The sequence below is a fragment of the Diadema antillarum genome, unplaced genomic scaffold (assembly GCF_040938485.1).
Source record: "Diadema antillarum isolate AM-2024a unplaced genomic scaffold, OU_Dant_1.0 seq00000778_RagTag, whole genome shotgun sequence".
Classification (NCBI taxonomy): Eukaryota; Metazoa; Echinodermata; class Echinoidea; order Diadematoida; family Diadematidae; genus Diadema; species Diadema antillarum.
In genome coordinates, this window is record NW_027271666.1 from 34889 (window position 1) to 54664 (window position 19776).

At 40.6% G+C, this 19776-nt stretch overlaps 1 protein-coding gene across 1 annotated transcript in view; it reads right to left on the bottom strand.

The window, feature by feature from the left end:
• LOC139738995 (uncharacterized) overlaps positions 1-19776 on the bottom strand; it is a gene marked incomplete at its 3' end in the record, with an annotated part of 57616 nt that overhangs the window by 34306 nt on the left and 3534 nt on the right. The window contains exons 2-15 of the mRNA XM_071649612.1: positions 12157-12282; positions 11189-11386; positions 10433-10609; positions 9477-9725; positions 7824-8075; positions 6971-7222; positions 6174-6425; positions 5424-5675; positions 3994-4245; positions 3229-3480; positions 2464-2715; positions 1731-1982; positions 963-1214; positions 220-471 (exon numbers count right to left, since the gene is read on the bottom strand). Of these exons, the coding sequence (XP_071505713.1) occupies positions 220-471; positions 963-1214; positions 1731-1982; positions 2464-2715; positions 3229-3480; positions 3994-4245; positions 5424-5675; positions 6174-6425; positions 6971-7222; positions 7824-8075; positions 9477-9725; positions 10433-10609; positions 11189-11386; positions 12157-12282 (3270 nt within the window). The remainder of the gene's footprint in view (positions 1-219; positions 472-962; positions 1215-1730; positions 1983-2463; positions 2716-3228; positions 3481-3993; positions 4246-5423; positions 5676-6173; positions 6426-6970; positions 7223-7823; positions 8076-9476; positions 9726-10432; positions 10610-11188; positions 11387-12156; positions 12283-19776) is intronic.

Sequence of the window (19776 nt, forward strand, 5' to 3'; positions counted from 1 at the left end):
GGGAGTCTCAAACTTTTTTATATGACTTTTGGACTTGTGTGCATGTGTTATTAAAACAATTAGAAAACGTAAGCTTGTACGAGCATTAAACTTTGTGAAAATCATCTACAAACACAATGTGCAAACGAAGTGCAAACACACACACACACACACAAATTACGACATATAAAAAAAATTGATCAGCTCCGTGAATGAAACCTCCTTCACTCGTCTGGGTACCTTCAATGACGGTCACAGTGAAAGTTCCCGTAGCAGTATTTCCCGCAGGATCAGAAAAGACGTATTCCACAACGGTAGGCCCGACCGGGAAGAAATCACCCGGCTCAGCCGTGCGGCTTACAAGGAAAGAGGTCCCAGAGTTGTCGGTAGCGGTAGGTTCGGTATAGGTGACAGTGGTACCTGGTGTACCCACTTCAACTTGGCGAACAATGTTACCATCGTTTACCGTTACAACGGGTGCGATAGTGTCAACTGGTGGGTAGATGGATCGGAAGGGAAAATTGAGATACAGCTATCACTTATGATAGACAAGAAACAGACTGATTCAAAGACAGATCCGACAGCAAGTAGTACTGAACTGTATGCACGTACAATATGAAAACAGTGAAGACAATGTTTACCAAGAATACATAGACAGAAAAGAGACAAACTGAACAAAGAGAACAATCAAAATAAAAAGCTGAATCGTTACAGTATTACTGTGATGATGAGGATGGACAAGTGATTTTTAAGAGATGAAGAGCTTTAAAGGGTGTCATAAACATATCACTTTCTGACTTGTGTACACGTGTTAATCAAACAAAGAGAATAGAAAACGCAAGCTCGTAAAAGTTTTAAACTATATCAATATTCTCAAGAAACAATATATGTGCAAACGAAGTGCAAACATTCGCAAATTTACGACATTTTAACAATTAATTGATCAACTCCGTGAAAGAAGCCTCTTTCACTCGTCTGGGTACCTTCAACAACGGTCACAGTGAAAGTTCCCGTAGCGGTGTTTCCCGCAGGATCTGAAAAGACGTAGTCTACAACGGTAGACCCGACCGGGAAGAAATCACCCGGCTCGGCAGTGCGGCTTACAAGGAAAGAGGTCCCCGAGTTGTCGGTAGCGGTAGGTTCGGTATAGGTGACAGTGGTACCCGGTGTACCCACTTCAACTTGGCGAACAATGTTACCATTGTTTACCGTTACAACTGGTGCTATAGTGTCAACTGTGTGAGGGATATGTGGGTAGACCAAATTGAAGTTCATTATATAGTTGACAGGTATCACTTATGGACGAGCGACAAAAAAAAACTGCTTAATCCTTGTACGACAACAAACAGTAAGGAACACTGCATGTAAAATGTAAAGATGGCGATGACAATGTTAGCCAAAATACATAGACAGAAAAGTGACAACCTTAACAAAAAGAACAATCAAGACTTCCGTCGCTCTAATTTAAAGTAAAAAAGCCGAATCGATGCAATGTGATGTCGAGTATGGACAAGTAATTTTCAAGAGAAGAAAACTTGAGGGAGTCTCAAACTTTATATATGACTTTTGGACTTGTGTGCATGTGTTATTAAAACAATTAGAAAACGTAAGCTTGTACGAGCATTAAACTTTGTGAATATCATCGACAAACACAATTTGCAAACGAAGTGCAAACACACACACACAAAGTTACGACATGTAAAAAAAATGATCAGCTCCGTGAACGAAACCTCCTTCACTCGTCTGGGTACCTTCAATGACGGTCACAGTGAAAGTTCCCGTAGCAGTATTTCCCGCAGGATCAGAAAAGACGTATTCCACAACGGTAGACCCGACCGGGAAGAAATCACCCGGCTCAGCCGTGCGGCTTACAAGGAAAGAGGTCCCAGAGTTGTCGGTAGCGGTAGGTTCGGTATAGGTGACAGTGGTACCTGGTGTACCCACTTCAACTTGGCGAACAATGTTTCCATTGTTTACCGTTACAACGGGTGCGATAGTGTCAACTGGTGGGTAGATGGATCGAAGGGAATATTGAGATACAGCGGACAGGTATCACTTATGATAGACGAGAAACAAAGACTAATTCAAAGACAGATCCGACAACTAGTGAGACTGAACTGTATGCATGTACAATATAAAACCAGTGAAGACAATGTTTACCAAGAAAACAGACAGAAAAGAGACAAACTGAACAAAAAGAACAATTAAAATAAAAACCTGAATCGTTACAGTATTACTATGACAAGTGATTTTCAAGAGATGAAGAGCTTTAAAGGGTGTCATAAACATATCACTTTCTGACTTGTGTACACGTGTTAGTCAAACAAAGAGAATACAAAACGCAAGCTCGCAAAAGTTTTAAACTATATCAATATTCTCAAGAAACAATATATGTTCAAACGAAGTGCAAACATTCGAAAATTTACGACATTTGAACAAATTGATCAACTCCGTGAAAGAAGCCAGTTTCACTCGTCTGGGTACCTTCAATAACGGTCACAGTGAAAGTTCCCGTAGCGGTGTTTCCCGCAGGATCTGAAAAGACGTAGTCTACAACGGTAGACCCAACCGAGAAGAAATCACCCGGCTCAGCCGTGCGGCTCACAAGGAAAGAGGTCCCAGAGTTGTCGGTAGCGGTAGGTTCGGTATAGGTGACAGTAGTACCAGGTGTTCCCACTTCAACTTGGCGAACAATGTTACCATTGCTTACAGTTACAACGGGTGCGATAGTGTCAACTGGTGGGTAGATAGACCAAAGGGAAATTTGAGATAAGTCGACAGGTATCGCGATGAAAGATAAGCAACAAAGACTGATTAAAAGACAGGTACGACAACAAATAGTAGTAAACACTGCGTGTATAATATAAACACAGTGAAGACAATGTTCACCAAAATGCATAGACAGAAAAGTGGCAAACTGAATAAAAAGAACAAGCAAGACATCCGTCACTCTAACTTAAGAAAGTAAAAACCTGAATTGATACAGTATCAGAATAATGGTAAGGATGGAAAAGTAATGTACACGAGATGAAGAGTTTTAAAGGATGTCTTAAACATTATATGACTTTCTGATTTATGCACCTGTATCTGTTAAGGGAAACGTGAGTTTGCATGAACTGTAAACTTTATTAATATCATTGAGGAACAATAATGTGCAAATGAAGTGCAAACATTCAAACGTCTACAACATTTAAACTAATGACAAATGTTCAGCCCCATGAAAGAAGCCTCTTTTACTCTTCTGGATACCTTCAATAACGGTCACCGTGAAAGTTCCCGTAGCGGTATTTCCCGCAGGATCAGAAAAGACGTATTCCACAACGGTAGACCCGACCGGGAAGAAATCGCCCGGCTCGGCAGTGCGGCTTACAAGGAAAGAGGTCCCAGAGTTGTCGGTAGCGGTAGGTTCGGTATAGGTGACAGTGGTACCTGGTGTACCCACTTCAACTTGGCGAACGATGTTACCATTGTTTACCGTTACAACGGGGGCAATAGTGTCGACTGTGTGAAGGATGGGTGGATAGACCGACGGGAAATTCGATATTATAGTTGACAGGTATCACTTACGATAGACGAGCAACACAGACTGATTAATAGACATGTACGACAACAAACAGTAGGGAACACTGCATGTAAAATGTAAAGACGGCGATGACAATATTAGCCAAAATACAGAGACAAAAAAGTTACAAACTTAACAAAAAGAACAGTCAAGATGACCCTCGCTCTAACTTGAGAATGTTAAAAGCTGAATTGATGCATTATGAAGGCGAGGATGGACAAGTAATTTTAAAGTCAAGAAAAGTTGAGGGTGTCTCAAACATTATCTGACTTGTGTGCATGTGTTAATAAAAAACAAACAAAAACGTAAGCTTGCTTGCATGAGCTTTAAATATAATTATGAATATCATCGAGAAACACTAAGTGCCACCGAAGTGCAAACATGCAAAAATTTACGACATTTAAACGATTGATCAGCTCCGTGAGTGAAGCCTCTTTCACTCGTCTGGGTACCTTCAACAACGGTCACCGTGAAAGTTCCCGTAGCGGTGTTTCCCGCAGGATCAGAAAAGACGTATTCCACAACGGTAGACCCAACCGGGAAGAAATCGCCCGGCTCAGCCGTGCGGCTCACAAGGAAAGAGGTCCCCGAGTTGTCGGTAGCGGTAGGTTCGGTATAGGTGACAGTGGTACCTGGTGTACCCACTTCAACTTGACGTACAATGTTACCATTGTTTACCGTTACAACTGGTGCGATAGTGTCAACTGTCCAAAGGATGAGCACAGAAAAACACATAAGAACATTGTACAGACAAGTAATATTTTAAAACAAAAACAACTTGCTGGATGCAAAGACTTGGCCATTAGCGTCGGACGGACAGTCTGACAGTACATAACAGTACAAAGATAAACATATATACTCGCTACTCAAGTTCTTTTACATTGTTCTCAACACTACCTTGCTCCTGCGGTACACAGATCAGAAGTAACGTCTATTTACATCAAAAGACAGTTAATAGGACCAACTCAACATGCAGGGTTCTACGTCGCTAGTTATTGATAAATGGTCTGAAAAATGTTACAGCATATCTTGATAGAATAATTAAACTTCGACTTTTAATAACTTGTAGAACCTTGGCAGACTAAGGATCAGACACGGCATTACCCAAGCGATGATTCACCAGCCAGTATATCGCATTTTGAATGATAATTTTGGAAATATAAGTTCACAGAACTTATCAGACATTTGAATTTGTCTGACTTAACCAATATTCAACCCTGACCGCCAACTTTAGATGAATCACCCGTAGTCCAAGGTTTTGCATTACTTTAGTCAAAGCTATGAAAAGGTAATGAAGAGCACACAATATGACGCTTATATTAGGGGGAAAGTTCATTGACCTTTTGACCTTCTGGAATTCATCATTATTCAATTTTGACTGGCATCCTGAGGTCATGTACCTGTGGTGTGAACTTGGTGGTCGTAGCTCAAAGCTCAAATTCGCACTTTATCGGCATTTTCAATTATACTTGTGGATCTGTGAAGAGCTACACAGAGTAGACCATAACATCGCATATGTTTTCATCTGGGCAAGTTTATCGACCTTTTTAAATAGACAATTCACACCTTTGGGTAGTGAACATATTCAAACTTGACGGACATTTTAAGGTAATATGCTTGTGGTGTGAGATTGGTGGTCATGCGCAGCTCAAAGCTATGGAAAGTGAAAAAAATACACCACATTGTTGAAGACGCCGCCAACGACGACGAAGGACAAGAGGCGCCATTGTCTCGCTTCTGCTACTCGGGGAGACAATAATGATGTGTTCAATGGAAATTATTTCTTGACAAGATTCCAAAATTGCTATCTAAGAACTTCCAAAGACACAGAAAAATAATATCAGAAATAGTCCAATAACGTTCATTCGAATCTCCTGGGTACCTTCCACGATGGTCACTGTGAAAGTTCCCGTTGCAGTATTTCCCGCAGCATCAGAAAAGACGTATTCCACAACGGTAGATCCAACCGGGAAGAAATCGCCCGGCTGCGCCGTGCGGCTTACAAGGAAAGCGGTGCCGGAGTTGTCGGTAGCGGTAGGTTCGGTATAGGTGACAGTAGTACCCGGTGTACCCACTTCAACTTGGCGAACAATGTTACCATTGTTTACCGTTACAACGGGTGCGGTAGTGTCGACTGCATAATGGGGGACGAATTGACAGAGGGAAGGAAATGAAACATGATTGCACAGCGTGATGAAAAACAAATGCCAGGAGATATTGACATACATCTGGAAATTTGACAAGACAATGCAACGATGAAAGAATTCTTTTGTTATACTTGTGCACAAAGGCACAAAGGCATAAAAGCAGAAACGCACACACGCACAAAGGCAATGAAATGATGAAAAGCTATTACACTCGTGAGACAAGTTTGAGATACAGTAAGATACAGAGTACATGTAGGCAACAATACATTGTCTGAAACAGTGGAATGCACACGTAAGATAAAGCAATAGGAACAGGCTTCCTTGAATTTAACGCAAGGATTACATTTTCAACGACAACCCCACCATTATGATATTATGTTATGATAAGTGCAGCTGGGAAAGTCAGATTAATTCCAAAGATTCGTTGCTCCATCTCCGCCACAGACAGAATGTTATCCCGCTAATATCGAGCAGGACAGTTGTACCTTCCACGACGGTCACCGTGAAAGTTCCCGTTGCCGTGTTGCCCGAAGGGTCAGAAAAGACGTATTCCACAACGGTAGACCCAAGCGGGAAGAAATCGCCCGGCTGGGCAGTGCGGCTTACAAGGAAAACGGTGCCGGAGTTATCGGTAGCTGTGGGCTCGGTGTAGGTTACTGTGGTTCCCGTGGAGCCAAATGCGACTTGACGGACAATGTTACCATTGTTCACATTTACCGTAGGAGGGGTGGAGTCGACTGTTGTATTGGAAATTATGAATTAGATAGGAAAAGTTGGGATGCATGGAGAATAATGTGCAAACAGATAAAGATGATCAACAGAGATAGACATGCAAGAAGAAATACGTGTCTATAACGGTGCTCAATTGTTAAATATTGCCCTTCACCAGCAATAAAATGTATTGATTTTCAAAGATAGTGCTTCGGCATGCATTTTTCTTTCCTTTCATAGGGTATATGAACATTACGCATATCGGAGGGAGAAAGGATACAGATTATGGAAAATGTTTTAATTTAAACATGAAAGTAGAAATGAAGACATAATGCTAGATATAGGCCTAGGGCCGAGGGACAATGCGCCAGTGGAGTACGAGAGTTCAGCACTGTTGCGTTCTATCTTTTGTGGGCATGAATTCATATCTTGACCAGATAAGGTCAAAATTATAATAACAGGTTGACCATAGATTTAAGTAGTTTCTAGTAGATCCTGTGTGAAGTCTAAATGAATTGAAAGAAATGGATAAAAGAAGAAAGAAGAGCTGTTAGTTTATTCTAATTTGTACCTTCTACAACAGTGACAGTAAAGGTTCCCGTAGCTGTATTGCCAGAGGGATCGGCAAAGACGTATTCCACGACGGTGGATCCAACCGGGAAGAAGTCTCCCGGTTGAGCCGTACGGCTCACGAGGAACACAGTACCGGAATTGTCAGTAGCAGTAGGTTCGATGTAGGTCACCGTAGTTCCGGGTGACCCAACCTCGACTTGTCTCACGATACTACCGCTGTTTACAGTTATAACCGGAGCCGTATTATCGACTGCGAGGACGAATTATAGCCCACGGATGATACATACATGAAACAGTGAAGACACATGCGAGAGAGTGATTACATATACGAAAAGGAAAGCAGGCATTTGGTGCATCTCTAAGAAAGTTTGAGTATAGGCAATGTAGGGGAACATCATTATCGAGAGACGTGAAGAATAATATGGAAAGCATAAAAACAAGCAGAATGGCAACATTTATATAAAGACTTATTCCCCCCCCCAAAAAAAAAAAACAAAACAACAAACAAACAAACAAACAAACAAAAAACTGCTCCAACCATTAATTTGATCATTCACTGCAAACCGGCATGCACAAAATTGGTTTAGTAACCCTGAGGCATTGGAAAAAAAGAGGATCGCAGGATTTTAGGACACACATTAGGCGACAGACCTGGTACGAAATTGAACACCATCACAGGTATGAAAGTAATATTTTCGTAATGCACAAGGTAATAGCAACACATTAGCAGTACAGCAAAAATGCAGGTTGATACATTGGTTAGTTGGGGGGGGGGGATGGGGAGAGAATCGGGGAAGCAGCAGTTGTTGGTGCCTTCAGGTCAAACTGAAAATAAAAGGGGCTCTCTTTACCGGCAGTGATCGTCACTGTGAAAACACAATTGGTGTTAGCATTCCCAACACCATCGGTGATCGTGTAGGCGACCGTGGTCGTGCCAAGGTTGAAGAAAGCTCCAGAGGAGACGGACGAAGTGGTGGATGCCACGCCAGAGAGATCGGTGGCTGTTGGCTCGGTCCAGGTCACCTGGGCACCGGCCGTCCCGGTCTCGACGGTCTGCACGATATTTGACGGGCAGGTCAGAATGGTTGGTGGGGTGGTATCGGCTGCAGGGAAGGGGGAGGGGGAGGACGAATGATGAAATCTAACAATGAAACCGTGAACTTATAGTATCACCATATTATTGTGAAGTATTGTTGTGAAATAAAGATTACTTAAAAACGCTATTCACTGCTATTTTATTTTTGTGACTGTTGGAAAAAAACAAGTGGTTAATTCATCTCCAATGTCGTCTGCTACCTATGGCAGCTTCCGTTCTCTCCAAATCTCCCATCATTACTTCCGGGTTGTGAGGATGGTTATGGGGAAAGCTATTCCAGCTCAAGCGGCTTCGCCAAGCAATCCTCGTTTCAATACGTGGATCCTGTGAACACTCGAACCCGCGAGTTTACGAAGTCAGCCCTCTCTTGTATTTGCTATACTAATCTTTTTACATTATATGTTACCGAAATCTAACACAGCTGTAAAAGTGTATTCGAAATAATAAAATAATCAATTTCATTAGTATTTGATCTTGGTTTTTGTTTACGCGACTTAGGTAAAGACAGATGTCTGTACAATACTTCACAAGTTGTGACCAGGAAGAGACTGACCACTGACGGTCAACCGTTTCAGGGCAAGCGTCCTATATCGCAGGGTGAATTTAACCGAAATGGAGACGAGAGGTTACTGCACTACTCGTACTTGAGGATCGGCTTATATCCTCGGCTCTGCTTCGGATCAAAGATAGAATTGTCGACTCTGGGGGTTATTTGTGTAGATATTGGTGTATCTTGCAATAAGCTTGCCACGCAGTGGCACCGGACTTTTCTTTGCATACTGCTTTTTTTCACGCGTGTTTTTTTTTTTTTTTTTTTTTTTTTTTGGTCAATGTGGGTTCCACCGTTAAATCCCCTACTAGCGGCCCTGCAAAACAGTTGGGTTATTACTGCAATCGCATGCTAAAGGGGAAGAGAAAGAAAAGAGAGTAAAGGCGCTGATCATGTGTGATTATCATTTCAGTCGAAACAAAATGTCAGGAATTACATGAAATTCGTAGCAGTGACAGCTTCGGGCAACTTGTATGGCCAAGGTCTGTGTGGTGTTGGTATAAACAAAGCACAATACTCGAACAAGAGCAAGTGCTCGTTTCATGATTGCTCAGCGACATTATCTCTACATGGAAAGTGAACTGAAAAAAAAAAAATCTCCAAACGTATTTGTTTTGTCAATGTAAAGGATCCACATGTTGGGAATACATTGCACTCGACATTGTATTCATCTGGGTTGACAACTGCATATGGGGCGATATATCAACAGCTCGGTGTTCAAACAATATCAAACAATTAACGTAAAAATTGCTATTTTCAAACACTCTGTCAGAGGACGTAATCGTACGAGACATCAATTAACGCACACACATAGAAACTCTTTTGCATATTGGTGACTTAATAATGATGGTTCCGTACTGGCAACAACGGTGACTGTGAACGAGCACTGGCCGACATTGCCGAACTCATCCGTCGCCGTGTACGTCACTGTTGTGGTCGTTCCAGTGTTGAAGATGCTACCGGGGGTGCTCGTGGAGACAACGGTGAATGCATTGGCGTCAGTCGCCGTGGGTACGGTCCAAGACACGGCAGTGCTGGAGGTACCAAGCTCAACGGTCCTCACGATGTTAGCCGGGCAGTTGACAAATACCGGTGGAGTAGTGTCCACTGTTAGTTAGATATACCAGAAAACACCAATACAAACCAATTTCTCATTTTATTCATTTCATTTCGAAAAATTTAACATTTATAACAATTTGTAAGGCACTGGTATGGTCACAGGGCTTTAGCGTTTTGCGAAATCGTCAAACCAAAAATCGTCAAACAAAATATTCCGAGAAGCCTCCCCTTTCCCCTCGATCATTACTCGGGATAAAGTTGATAATTGAGTAAATTAAAAAAGATACGGCAGTACGTAATGAGGATTTTTTTTTTTTTTGATGTACCTTTTTTAGTGTTTCGTTGATTTTGTTGTTCCACGACTCTTGTTCCTTCTTTTATTATTGTAATGTAGTTACTCTGTATTTCTGCAATTTTTATGCTTTTCACGGATTTGCAGAGGAACAGATTTGTTGAAGCAAATTCCAATGATCAAATTGTTAAAAAAAGAACTGAAACTATTGGAATTCTAAGGATTCCGGTTATGATTCTGATAGTATAGAAAAAACGTCACCAATTTTCAGCGGAGAACTGGGTTAAAATACAGATTGATTTGATTTTTTACATTGATTTTCCTTCATTATAACTAATCTTTTCTATCAGTTTAGTATGAATATGCACAATTGTGTATTCATATATTACTGCACTTGCAATTTACCTGGAAATGAAAATCAATAAAGAAATGAAAAAAAATAATTAAAGTTTCTCTTTCTTACCGAGACCATTCCATGAGATTTCAAATCCATTCCGCTGGATGTTCTTATCGGTTCCAAAGTACATCCAAGCCGTATCTCCCTGAATGGTGAAACTGCCAGGTTGCTCGGAACCTTCGAAGAAATACCAGTTGGGTGGACTCCCGACACCATCAAGTTGGGAATCCGAGTACTGCAGACCTGGAAGACAACAAAAAAGTTTTTAGATTATCGGGAATCCGCCTTACCGTTGTAAACACACATGCGAATCGGATTACACGTAAAGTAGCACGATATGTCAATCCTTGCGAATGCAAGTTTCTACTACGCAAACAATTATCCTGGAAGCTGATTTGATTTGATTTGATCGGTTGATTTAATTGATCATCTTTGTACTTGTAAGACACGATGCTAGTTGTACACTATACATACAACTGTACGTTGTTACAAAATATAATTGTCTCTATTGGATATATAACGTTTAACAGAGTGTAAACGGGTAAAAAAAAAATCATACTAAGTAGATAATTCAATGAATGATCACAGTCCCTTTCGGCAATATGAACAGTATTTACCCAGAGGAAACAAAATGGAAAAAGGGAAAATGTTAGCCTTAAGTATCAACTTCTTTTTAACTCCAAATGTCTGCAGAAAAAAAAACCTAGACATGCTAGATGGACATATTTACCCACTTGTATTACTCGCGTTAGGTGGTCTTTATCTTACTTAAGATTACACAAAAACATATTAAAACCAAAAACATAAAAGCACACTACTTACCAGCTCCAACATACAGCTCATCTTTGAACTCCTCAATGTCGAAGAGCGGGCTGAAAGTGAAAGTAATGCTGGTGGCTCCAGGGATGTACAAGAGGTACAGCGCCCTGTAGCGGTTGTTGTACAGTCCCGGGTAGTTGACGGAAGCGAAGGTTCCCGATCTGCACGAGTCGCCATAGCACGTAAAGATTTCCTGACCGTCTGTTCAGTTTAATCACAGAGTGACAAGAAAACGGAATCATTAGATTAAGACATTTACAAAAAAGATGAAATGACCAAGCAATGAATGATGAAGAAAAATATGGGTAGGGTGGTTGACACAAAAACATTAGGGAATATCAGTTACGAGTTCTGAAATATATTGCCAAATTAGGTGAAAATCTCGGCACAGTCTGTTTTTATTTCAATATGTAAATGTTCTGCCATGATGTAGTATATCTTATAAAGTGCAAAGTTATTGCGAGAAATGGGCAGGTTAGAAGCCTCGCTTGTGAAAGCGTTACGTATAAAATAATTCATTAGTAAAAAACATGAGCATAGAGAATTGGATTCCATCGGGATTCGAACTCGAGACCTCCTGATGCTAGCCCGGTGCTCTTATGAGTTAATTCATAAATGAAAAGGTGTCAAGGAAACATCTCAGAACCTGCAATCACACACAAATAGCACAAGAATGTATCCTAAATAAGTAATTTTCCAAACGGTTTGTTTACTTCGCATTAACGCTCACTCCCTCGTATATACAAGGGGCGGGCTGTTCATCTGATAATTGCGAACTGCACGTTTGCCCGTTTTCCATCATTTTCCATTGTGCAGCTCTACTTCTACTACTTCTACGGTGTTTCTCGTCAAAACATGTTCAGCTACTGGATGCAGCAACTATTTCAAAACAGTAATAAGCAAACTTAAAAAAATCTACATGATATAGCACCACAGGTGAACGGATTCCAACCACGCATGGCGCCACTTACCTGATAGAACGGAGCAGTCAGCTCCCTGCGTAAAAGGAACCGAACATTCACATGCATATGGCAGTTCCCCGTCGACGTCCCTCACATAGCAGTTCTCGCCGTTGGGACACTGGTTCACGGTACACTCTGTAGGAAAAGTCAGAGGAAACGCCCCAAATTATGGGCACACAGATGCGTTAGACCGGGGTCCCTTTTTATGAAACCTGTTACAAAGTAACAACCGCTATTTTTTATGACAAATTTGCTCTCAGCCAATCAGATTAAAGGTTTCAGTAGCTTATAACTGGATATGTATAATAATAATAATAATTGATATGATTTATATAGCGCCAAATCCACACTGCAGAGTGCTCTAGGCGCGGTATGTACCTTGATATCGATAACAAGTGAAGAGTTTGTTCTCAAAAACCGATAAGTCCATATTTGCCAAATGGAGATATTTGCGATTAAAGGTCAAGAAAAATAAAGAGAATTAAAAAATGTTTGTTTCTTTTGACCATAACTTCAAAAATGTGCGTTTATATGTAGTGACTAATAAGCCTTTAAAAGATATTATTTTGTACTTTATGACAGTGACCGTACTTCAAAATCTTCAAAAGTTGACTTATCGGGGTTTTTTGCGAACAAACTCTTCAAGTTTTACGAGACAGGGCCACGGAAGTATGATAGGACTTTGTAATACTTTCTGCCTTCAAAACACTCATTTCTCCTTTCACTGCAAGTGGCAAATGTATACTATATCAACACGACTGCCAAATCTTATATTTGTACAATATAACAAGAAAACGTTCAGCTTGAAATCCCTTTAGATATTGGGTACTAGTGCAATGAAAACCCTGTTATCACATACAGCAGAATCTAAAGCATGGCCACTCAAGAGCAGTCTCATGGGATTAGGCGAGTTCGGCACATGTAGACATTTTGATACAGACAGACTAAGACTATGAAAAACGAACATTGCAGCGAATTGAATGACTAGATGTTCTTAGTTGAATCAATCTCATTTAGGCCAAAGAATGAAAAGAGCTGTAGTACAAGTCTTCTCAACAGAGGAATCCATCTTAGGACTGTAAAATTCAAAAGCCACGTGCAAAACGTACCTAAGATTTTAATTTCGTTTTCTGTTTCTGTCGGTTCATCGTTCAGTAAACAGACAACTAGGAAGTAAAGGACACTTTCTGTCAAATTTGAGTTCTCCCTTATCCAAATTATGACAACCGATGTAGTTTTGTTCTTGCGAGAATGCTGTCATAATTCCAACGAACATTACGATACCAGGAGTTTCATACAATTCACCAGGCCTGATAACACGCCCGAAGTTACTGAAGTCTGATGCGATGGAGGCATGCATTATATTTGAATACTTTACAAAAGTTTTGCTTGAAAATGGGCACGAATCTCCATTCGCATTCCTGCATAACACGACGTAACCACTCGCCGTTCGTTCAGCACAAATTAGCATACCCTATTCAGCAATTGTTATCACTTCTCTATACTTGCGTCTGTGTGTTGTGTGTACACAGCTTCTTATTCATCTGGAGCCCAACGCCATTCCGTTTGTTCTCGAATCGAGGCTCTCACTGCGCGCATGCGCAAAACTGTCACGTTCATCTTGAAAGCAAACTAAAAGCTCCCCGCAAGGTTTTTCTTAATAGATTCGTCGTCTCCCCTCTCGCCACTCTCACAGAAGACAGCAAGTTCACTGTTTTTGGACCCAACCCTTTCGTCACTTAGTATTTTTATTTTTAATTTTGTTCGTGGTTGGCAACTGGTGTGAGAATACCACTCTCCTTCTCCTTGAAGTTCTTACGGGCCTATAAGACAAGAACACAACTTTGTACAGCAATATTTTTTTTATGCACAGTGTATAGTACATCAATATAATACTTTCACACAAACAAGAGAAGTCCCCGCAACGAGAATTAAGTCGACTGCGTAGTCACTCCCTGTGCCAAATCATCGGGCTGATACATAGCTACGTTCTCGAGTTTCTTAATCATTTATGAAACTGGTTGCCCGATACCACTTTTGTTTCTTGTTAATCTGTGCATTTCCTTTCATTAATCAATCATTTTGTTTCCATTCCTTCACTTCTCCTTTTCTACATGATAGTAAAAGTAGGCTTATTCAGTAGTAGCCTCACACGATGTCAAGAGGGGCTGTCAGTATAGCCTACACATCTTGTATGTTGCTGGAATATTTTCATCTAACTAAACAAAAGGAAATGGAGTGTTCTCCTTTATTGGAATGTTGGCATTGGGTAGAACTTGTGGCAATGAATCGTCGGTAGCAACTAAAGTTTCTCATCATTTGATTTAATATTTTTACAAGAGATGCAAAATAAGGTGTTGAGTAGACTCGGATGACGGAGAACTCCGCCATAACTACTGCAACATCGCTGATCCGACACTCCCAAGCAGACGTAACAAACCATCAGGACCAAATGTATCCTGTGAAATTCGCGCTTCATAAAATGCATTTTTTTTTCAGGCCACCTGCAAGGTAGATCGCCATCAGCGGCAATGGGCAAGGGCGTGGCACCAGCCCGCCGACTTTACAAAGTATAGTTGGTGTGAGATACGGTATGTGTTACACCATCCGATCCACATCGTCTCCTCCCGTCACGATTAACGACTTTTGCGGGTGAAAATTTGGCATTAATCCGGCACATTCCGCATACCTCCATTTCTGCCTAATTATTGTTCTTTTCTTAGCTTGGGAACTCGCCTGCCGAGAATCGAAGAAAAGGAATTGAAATGGCTTTTAACCAGGTTTTAACCGCATCAGCAGCGGCTTACAATTAAACTATTGATTTCAGGTGGAGCATTTACTTTTGCAATCAAACCTGCTTCACCTACTAGTGGTTTCAGTGAACTAATGGACTTCTAGCAGTCAATGCGTTGTATTTTCCTTTTTCACTATACAGGTCTTTATAGTTAATCTCTGCTTAATCAGGTAGATTGGAATTAAGAGTGTCAAGGAAATGAGCGAATTGAACCATTTCTTATTACCAAACTGGTCGCGTATAATTATGTCATGATAATGCCCCTTTTCAGTGTATTCCTATCTATGGCTACTTTTCATCAAGCTTACCTAGGAACAAGCCATACTAACTTCTGGTACAACAAGTCAGATGCACAATGGATGTTAATCCAGTTTGAGTGTATGAGACATTGCTACGTTGGGCAAGTCTCGGGATTTGGTGTTACTTTATGTGTGTGTAAATGTTTTTGTGCTGATGGAAATGAAATGAAATGAAAATGACATGGAAAACAATTAGGAATAACTTGTTTTTTTGGAGTATACGAGCTTTATATTTGATAACCACAACAGTCTTTCACACACTGTTGTTTGGAGGCAAAAGCAGTTTTATCAGAATCTTGTCATGGTGTAAGACAAGGTCGAACAAACATTACATTTCAATCCATTATATTTTCACGAGTTTCTCGGGGGTTTTTTTTCGTTGTGGTTGTAGAAATATCCTTTTAAATAGGATATGGTAAACCACCGTCATGCTTTACTCTCCGGTTTCGCTAGGGTAAGCAAATATGTACAAAATGTCCCGTCTGCGGCACTTTCTCCTCCTGATGGCATTGGCAAGCAACTGTGGCTTGCCAACATAGCAACAATCACATTCCATTTCCTAAGATTCCATACCGATTACACAGGTGATCACTCCGGCTGTACAAAACCAAAGTCGCTCTTATTACTTCTAGTTTAAATTCTAAAACTTGCCTCTCCGTTGCATCAACAGGTTCTGCTAAGACAGTAGTAGGCTGCGTTCACATAGAAGTATACTATTCGGGTATTCGGGGCTCGTTTTCGAGGGCACGCGAATAGCTTGAATCGAACGATAGGATTTCCTCACACCGGTTCACATAGGAGGGCACTAATCGAAAGTACCGAATAGCTGTGAAAAGTATAGCAAAGTGGGAATCGAGCTTCTTCGATTTTTTTTGCATCGTATACCGTCTCTCGTTTATGAAATAATGACAATTTTGATCTGGATCTGCCCTTTAGCAAAAATAAGCATGTAGACTGACATTCTGATGCAGTTTAGAAATTGTTAATAAGATTTGCTGGGATGTAGGTGGAAGAAATCCTCACTGCATGGGATGGTTAGTTGACGGTGCGGGTAATGGTGTACTCGGTGCCCGAATAGCGAATAGCAAATAGCGAATAGCGAATACCGAATACTTCTATGTGAACGCAGCCGAATGCCTTTTATCTTCACTTTTTGGCAATGGAAGCGCATGTGTCCACATGAATCCACATGCTATTTGTAAGCCTGCATGGACAGAAACGGCAGACAATAGTTTCCCCTGATTCTTTGCCTTGAAACAGACGTCTTATAAAATGCGAAATATTTCTCCTGTGAATGTTGCAACTACATTGGTAGAAAGCTAAATTCTGTAGGAAATGGAGGCACATAGGTTAGATTTCTGTCGCTCTCAACCCCATCTTAACCAACGGAATAGAAGTATACTCTGCCTTTTATATCGGGGCCAGTCGAGGCTATTTATTCGCTAAAACAAAACACGAAAGCATAGTTATCATATTGGCTTTACCGATGTTTACAGTAAGTGCCAGGCAGACACTTGAAAACATCTTTTTCTTGTATGAGGATACCTTTGCAACCTTTCCTTGTGCATGCTGTGGATTTCTGTAGACAGAGCTGACCCTAATCATGGTGACCAGACATTATGCTCCTGCATTAATTGCCCCGGTCTTTTTCCCCCAAAGACTTCGAGTTAGGGTTGTAATAGGCTTTAAGTTTAGTTAAACCCCTTAGTTTGATGTAATTAGTGGGATTATGATTTTGTGATAGGTATTATGCTTGGCTTATAGTGCAAATATTTAATGGGAACAATTATTGTCGCAGTAGCAAATGTCATAGAACCGACCTCAACACCTTCCCGTTTCTCTCGCGGAAGACATCAACTACCGGAATTGCATCGAGTTTTCGTCATACAGGGTCGCTCAGCCCAAGCTTGTCTCCAACGTGGAGCTACCCACGCTACATTTCCCGTGTCCTTCATCACCCATGCCCGTTTACACAACACATACCGGGCTTCACTTTTTTCTTCCCTTGGTAGAGCATGCCAGATGAATGCACTTACATAATGGTCTCCTTACAGAATTCTCTCTTCACGCAATGCAGTTCTAGGAAAGTATTGAAAATGTAACTCTGTCAGAAAAGAAGTTTATGCCCCTTTCATAAATATATCAATGCAACGGCTAGTTTAAGAGAAAAAAAAACGACCCAGGGAACCTGGCTTTAAAGCGTCATTAAGTTACGTAACAGAACTGTGTGTGCGTGTGTGTGTGTGTGCGTGTGTGTGTGTGTGTGTGTGTGCGTGCGTGTGCGTGTTGGGGGGATGCAAACTTGGGACAAGCAGCAAAGTGTGAGAAATGCTGATGAGTTCCTACATCGTTCTTGTCTTTTAACAGATCTTTTGCTGATCCGTGCCCAGGTCCAACGTTTTCATGGGTTCTTTTGCCGTGACTTTAAGCTGTTTACACAGATAGCAAAGCATCCGAAATAAGTATGCTATTCCTGTTGATGATAGTATATAAAAAAGAATAATTCACTGTCGACAGTGCAGTATGCTATTTTCTGTCGAAAAAAAAAGAGAGAAAGTCTAATATTGAACTCCACATTTGCAACTTGTAATACATAACTTTACAGCTTCAATGCTTTCCAGCAGTTACAGAGTTTGCCATTTTCATTTTTTTAAAGCACGCACTCTGTTTATGTCTTTACTCGAGACCTAGGCGCCACTCCAAGTGGTATTCCACAAGATGTAACGACGCATTGTGAAATGACAATATCGATCTTAATCAAATGCCTGGTTGAGAGCTATCTCGTCACCAGTCTTATTTTGCCAAAGGGCCCAATTTTACTTTTCACTGGGCATTATGCTCAATGACAGGTTCTAACGACCGCTCGTCCGCGCTCATCTGCATTGAACGGTTGTTAATAATCAGGGAGGTGAGGCAAAACACCTCCCTGTTAATAATGCACTGTAACTGTGTGTGCACTTCAGTTCGAATACCTTGCAACTGGTCTTGGATGACGGTAGTCTTATCAAAATAACTGACGCGGAATTTGAACAATGTCACAATTTTATACAACAAATAATGCTCATTACTTGATTTTCTATTTGCGTGTAGCAATGTCACCCATTCACGTAACGCTTGAATATTTCAAAAATATTCAGCTTCGCGTCGTGTATTTCTCACTGTAATAAAACTACTATTGAGATTACAATTCTCACCAAAGCCCTCTGGAAACTGCAATAGTTTCTTTACAGTAAATCCTGGTGACGCGAAAACTTGATACATCGAGTGATTGAAATTGACGTTTTCATTCTACTGTCTGCGGAATACGGGTGGATCATGTACAAAATTAATGGGAATGTTCAGAATATCTCAGCACCAAACGATTTTTATCAACGTATTCGATTTTTTCAATGAATGTGACTCTAAAATCTGTTGTAATTCGCAATGTTCAACCGATTCTTGCCTGTTTATAGACACACCCTTTGCCATATCATGCATTGTGATAATCTGCCCGGGTTTCTACTGAACTTGTCGAGTTATCGCCGAATGCAAACATAATTGTTAATAATAGCGTTATAGAAAACTATATTTATTGCCTGACATCCCTGCATGAACATGATGAATCGAGCTATTTGTGACAGCGTATATCAATATGGTTCTCCCATAACGATTCCCCTTTTGGATCCAAATTGATATAGACACGAGTTATTTGATTTGCCTGGCTGCTTTTGAAACACTAAATACATGTAGGTAAGCAACTACGGGACATATGTCTTTATAATGTTCCTTCTAAAGGACTATAATAGGAAACGATGAAAAAAAGTATAATTCTTACCTATCATGCCTATAGGAGCGTTTCTGCTGTGGTCTATAGCGCCTCAAATGTATTGTTTTCCATCGAGAGCAGTGATTTTTAAAAATGTTCCGAGTTATTACATTTGATGCATCATGTGTCTATTAGGTGTGTCACAAAACATCCTACCACAATAAATCAGAGAAATTTCGAAATAAAACCTATGAAATATAAGATGTCACTAGTTTTCCTCAATAAACCATATCTAAACGGTTTACTCTAAAAACAATTTTATTAAACTTATGTTCATATTCAATTTTAACAATACTGGAGATCGATTATACTTATCAACAATTTCGCTTTGGTTGTTAACTACCCCTAACTCGCATTTTAAAATTATTTTAAAGGGCTGAAGCTTTTATCTTTTTTTTTTCATCTGCCAACAGTAAATGCCTTTAAGCTAAGGACCACGTGGTTGACATGGTTGATACTCCCTGGGCACTCATTGAGCTAACGCAGTTATACGCCTTGTACAGTTAAAAACGTCTTCAGGCTATCCAATAGTTACCTACCGATGATTGCCCATGATGTGTACATCTCATTCCAAAGCAAAGCACCTTACCCCCTTACCTTCCCCCTTTTTGTCAAATAAACCTAGGATCGACAAAAGTTTGTCTTCTCTTTCATTTCCAGAGTTAAATAGCCGGATTTGTTATAAGGATTTATTGACCATTCGGCGCGATACGAAGATATGTTGGGAATGT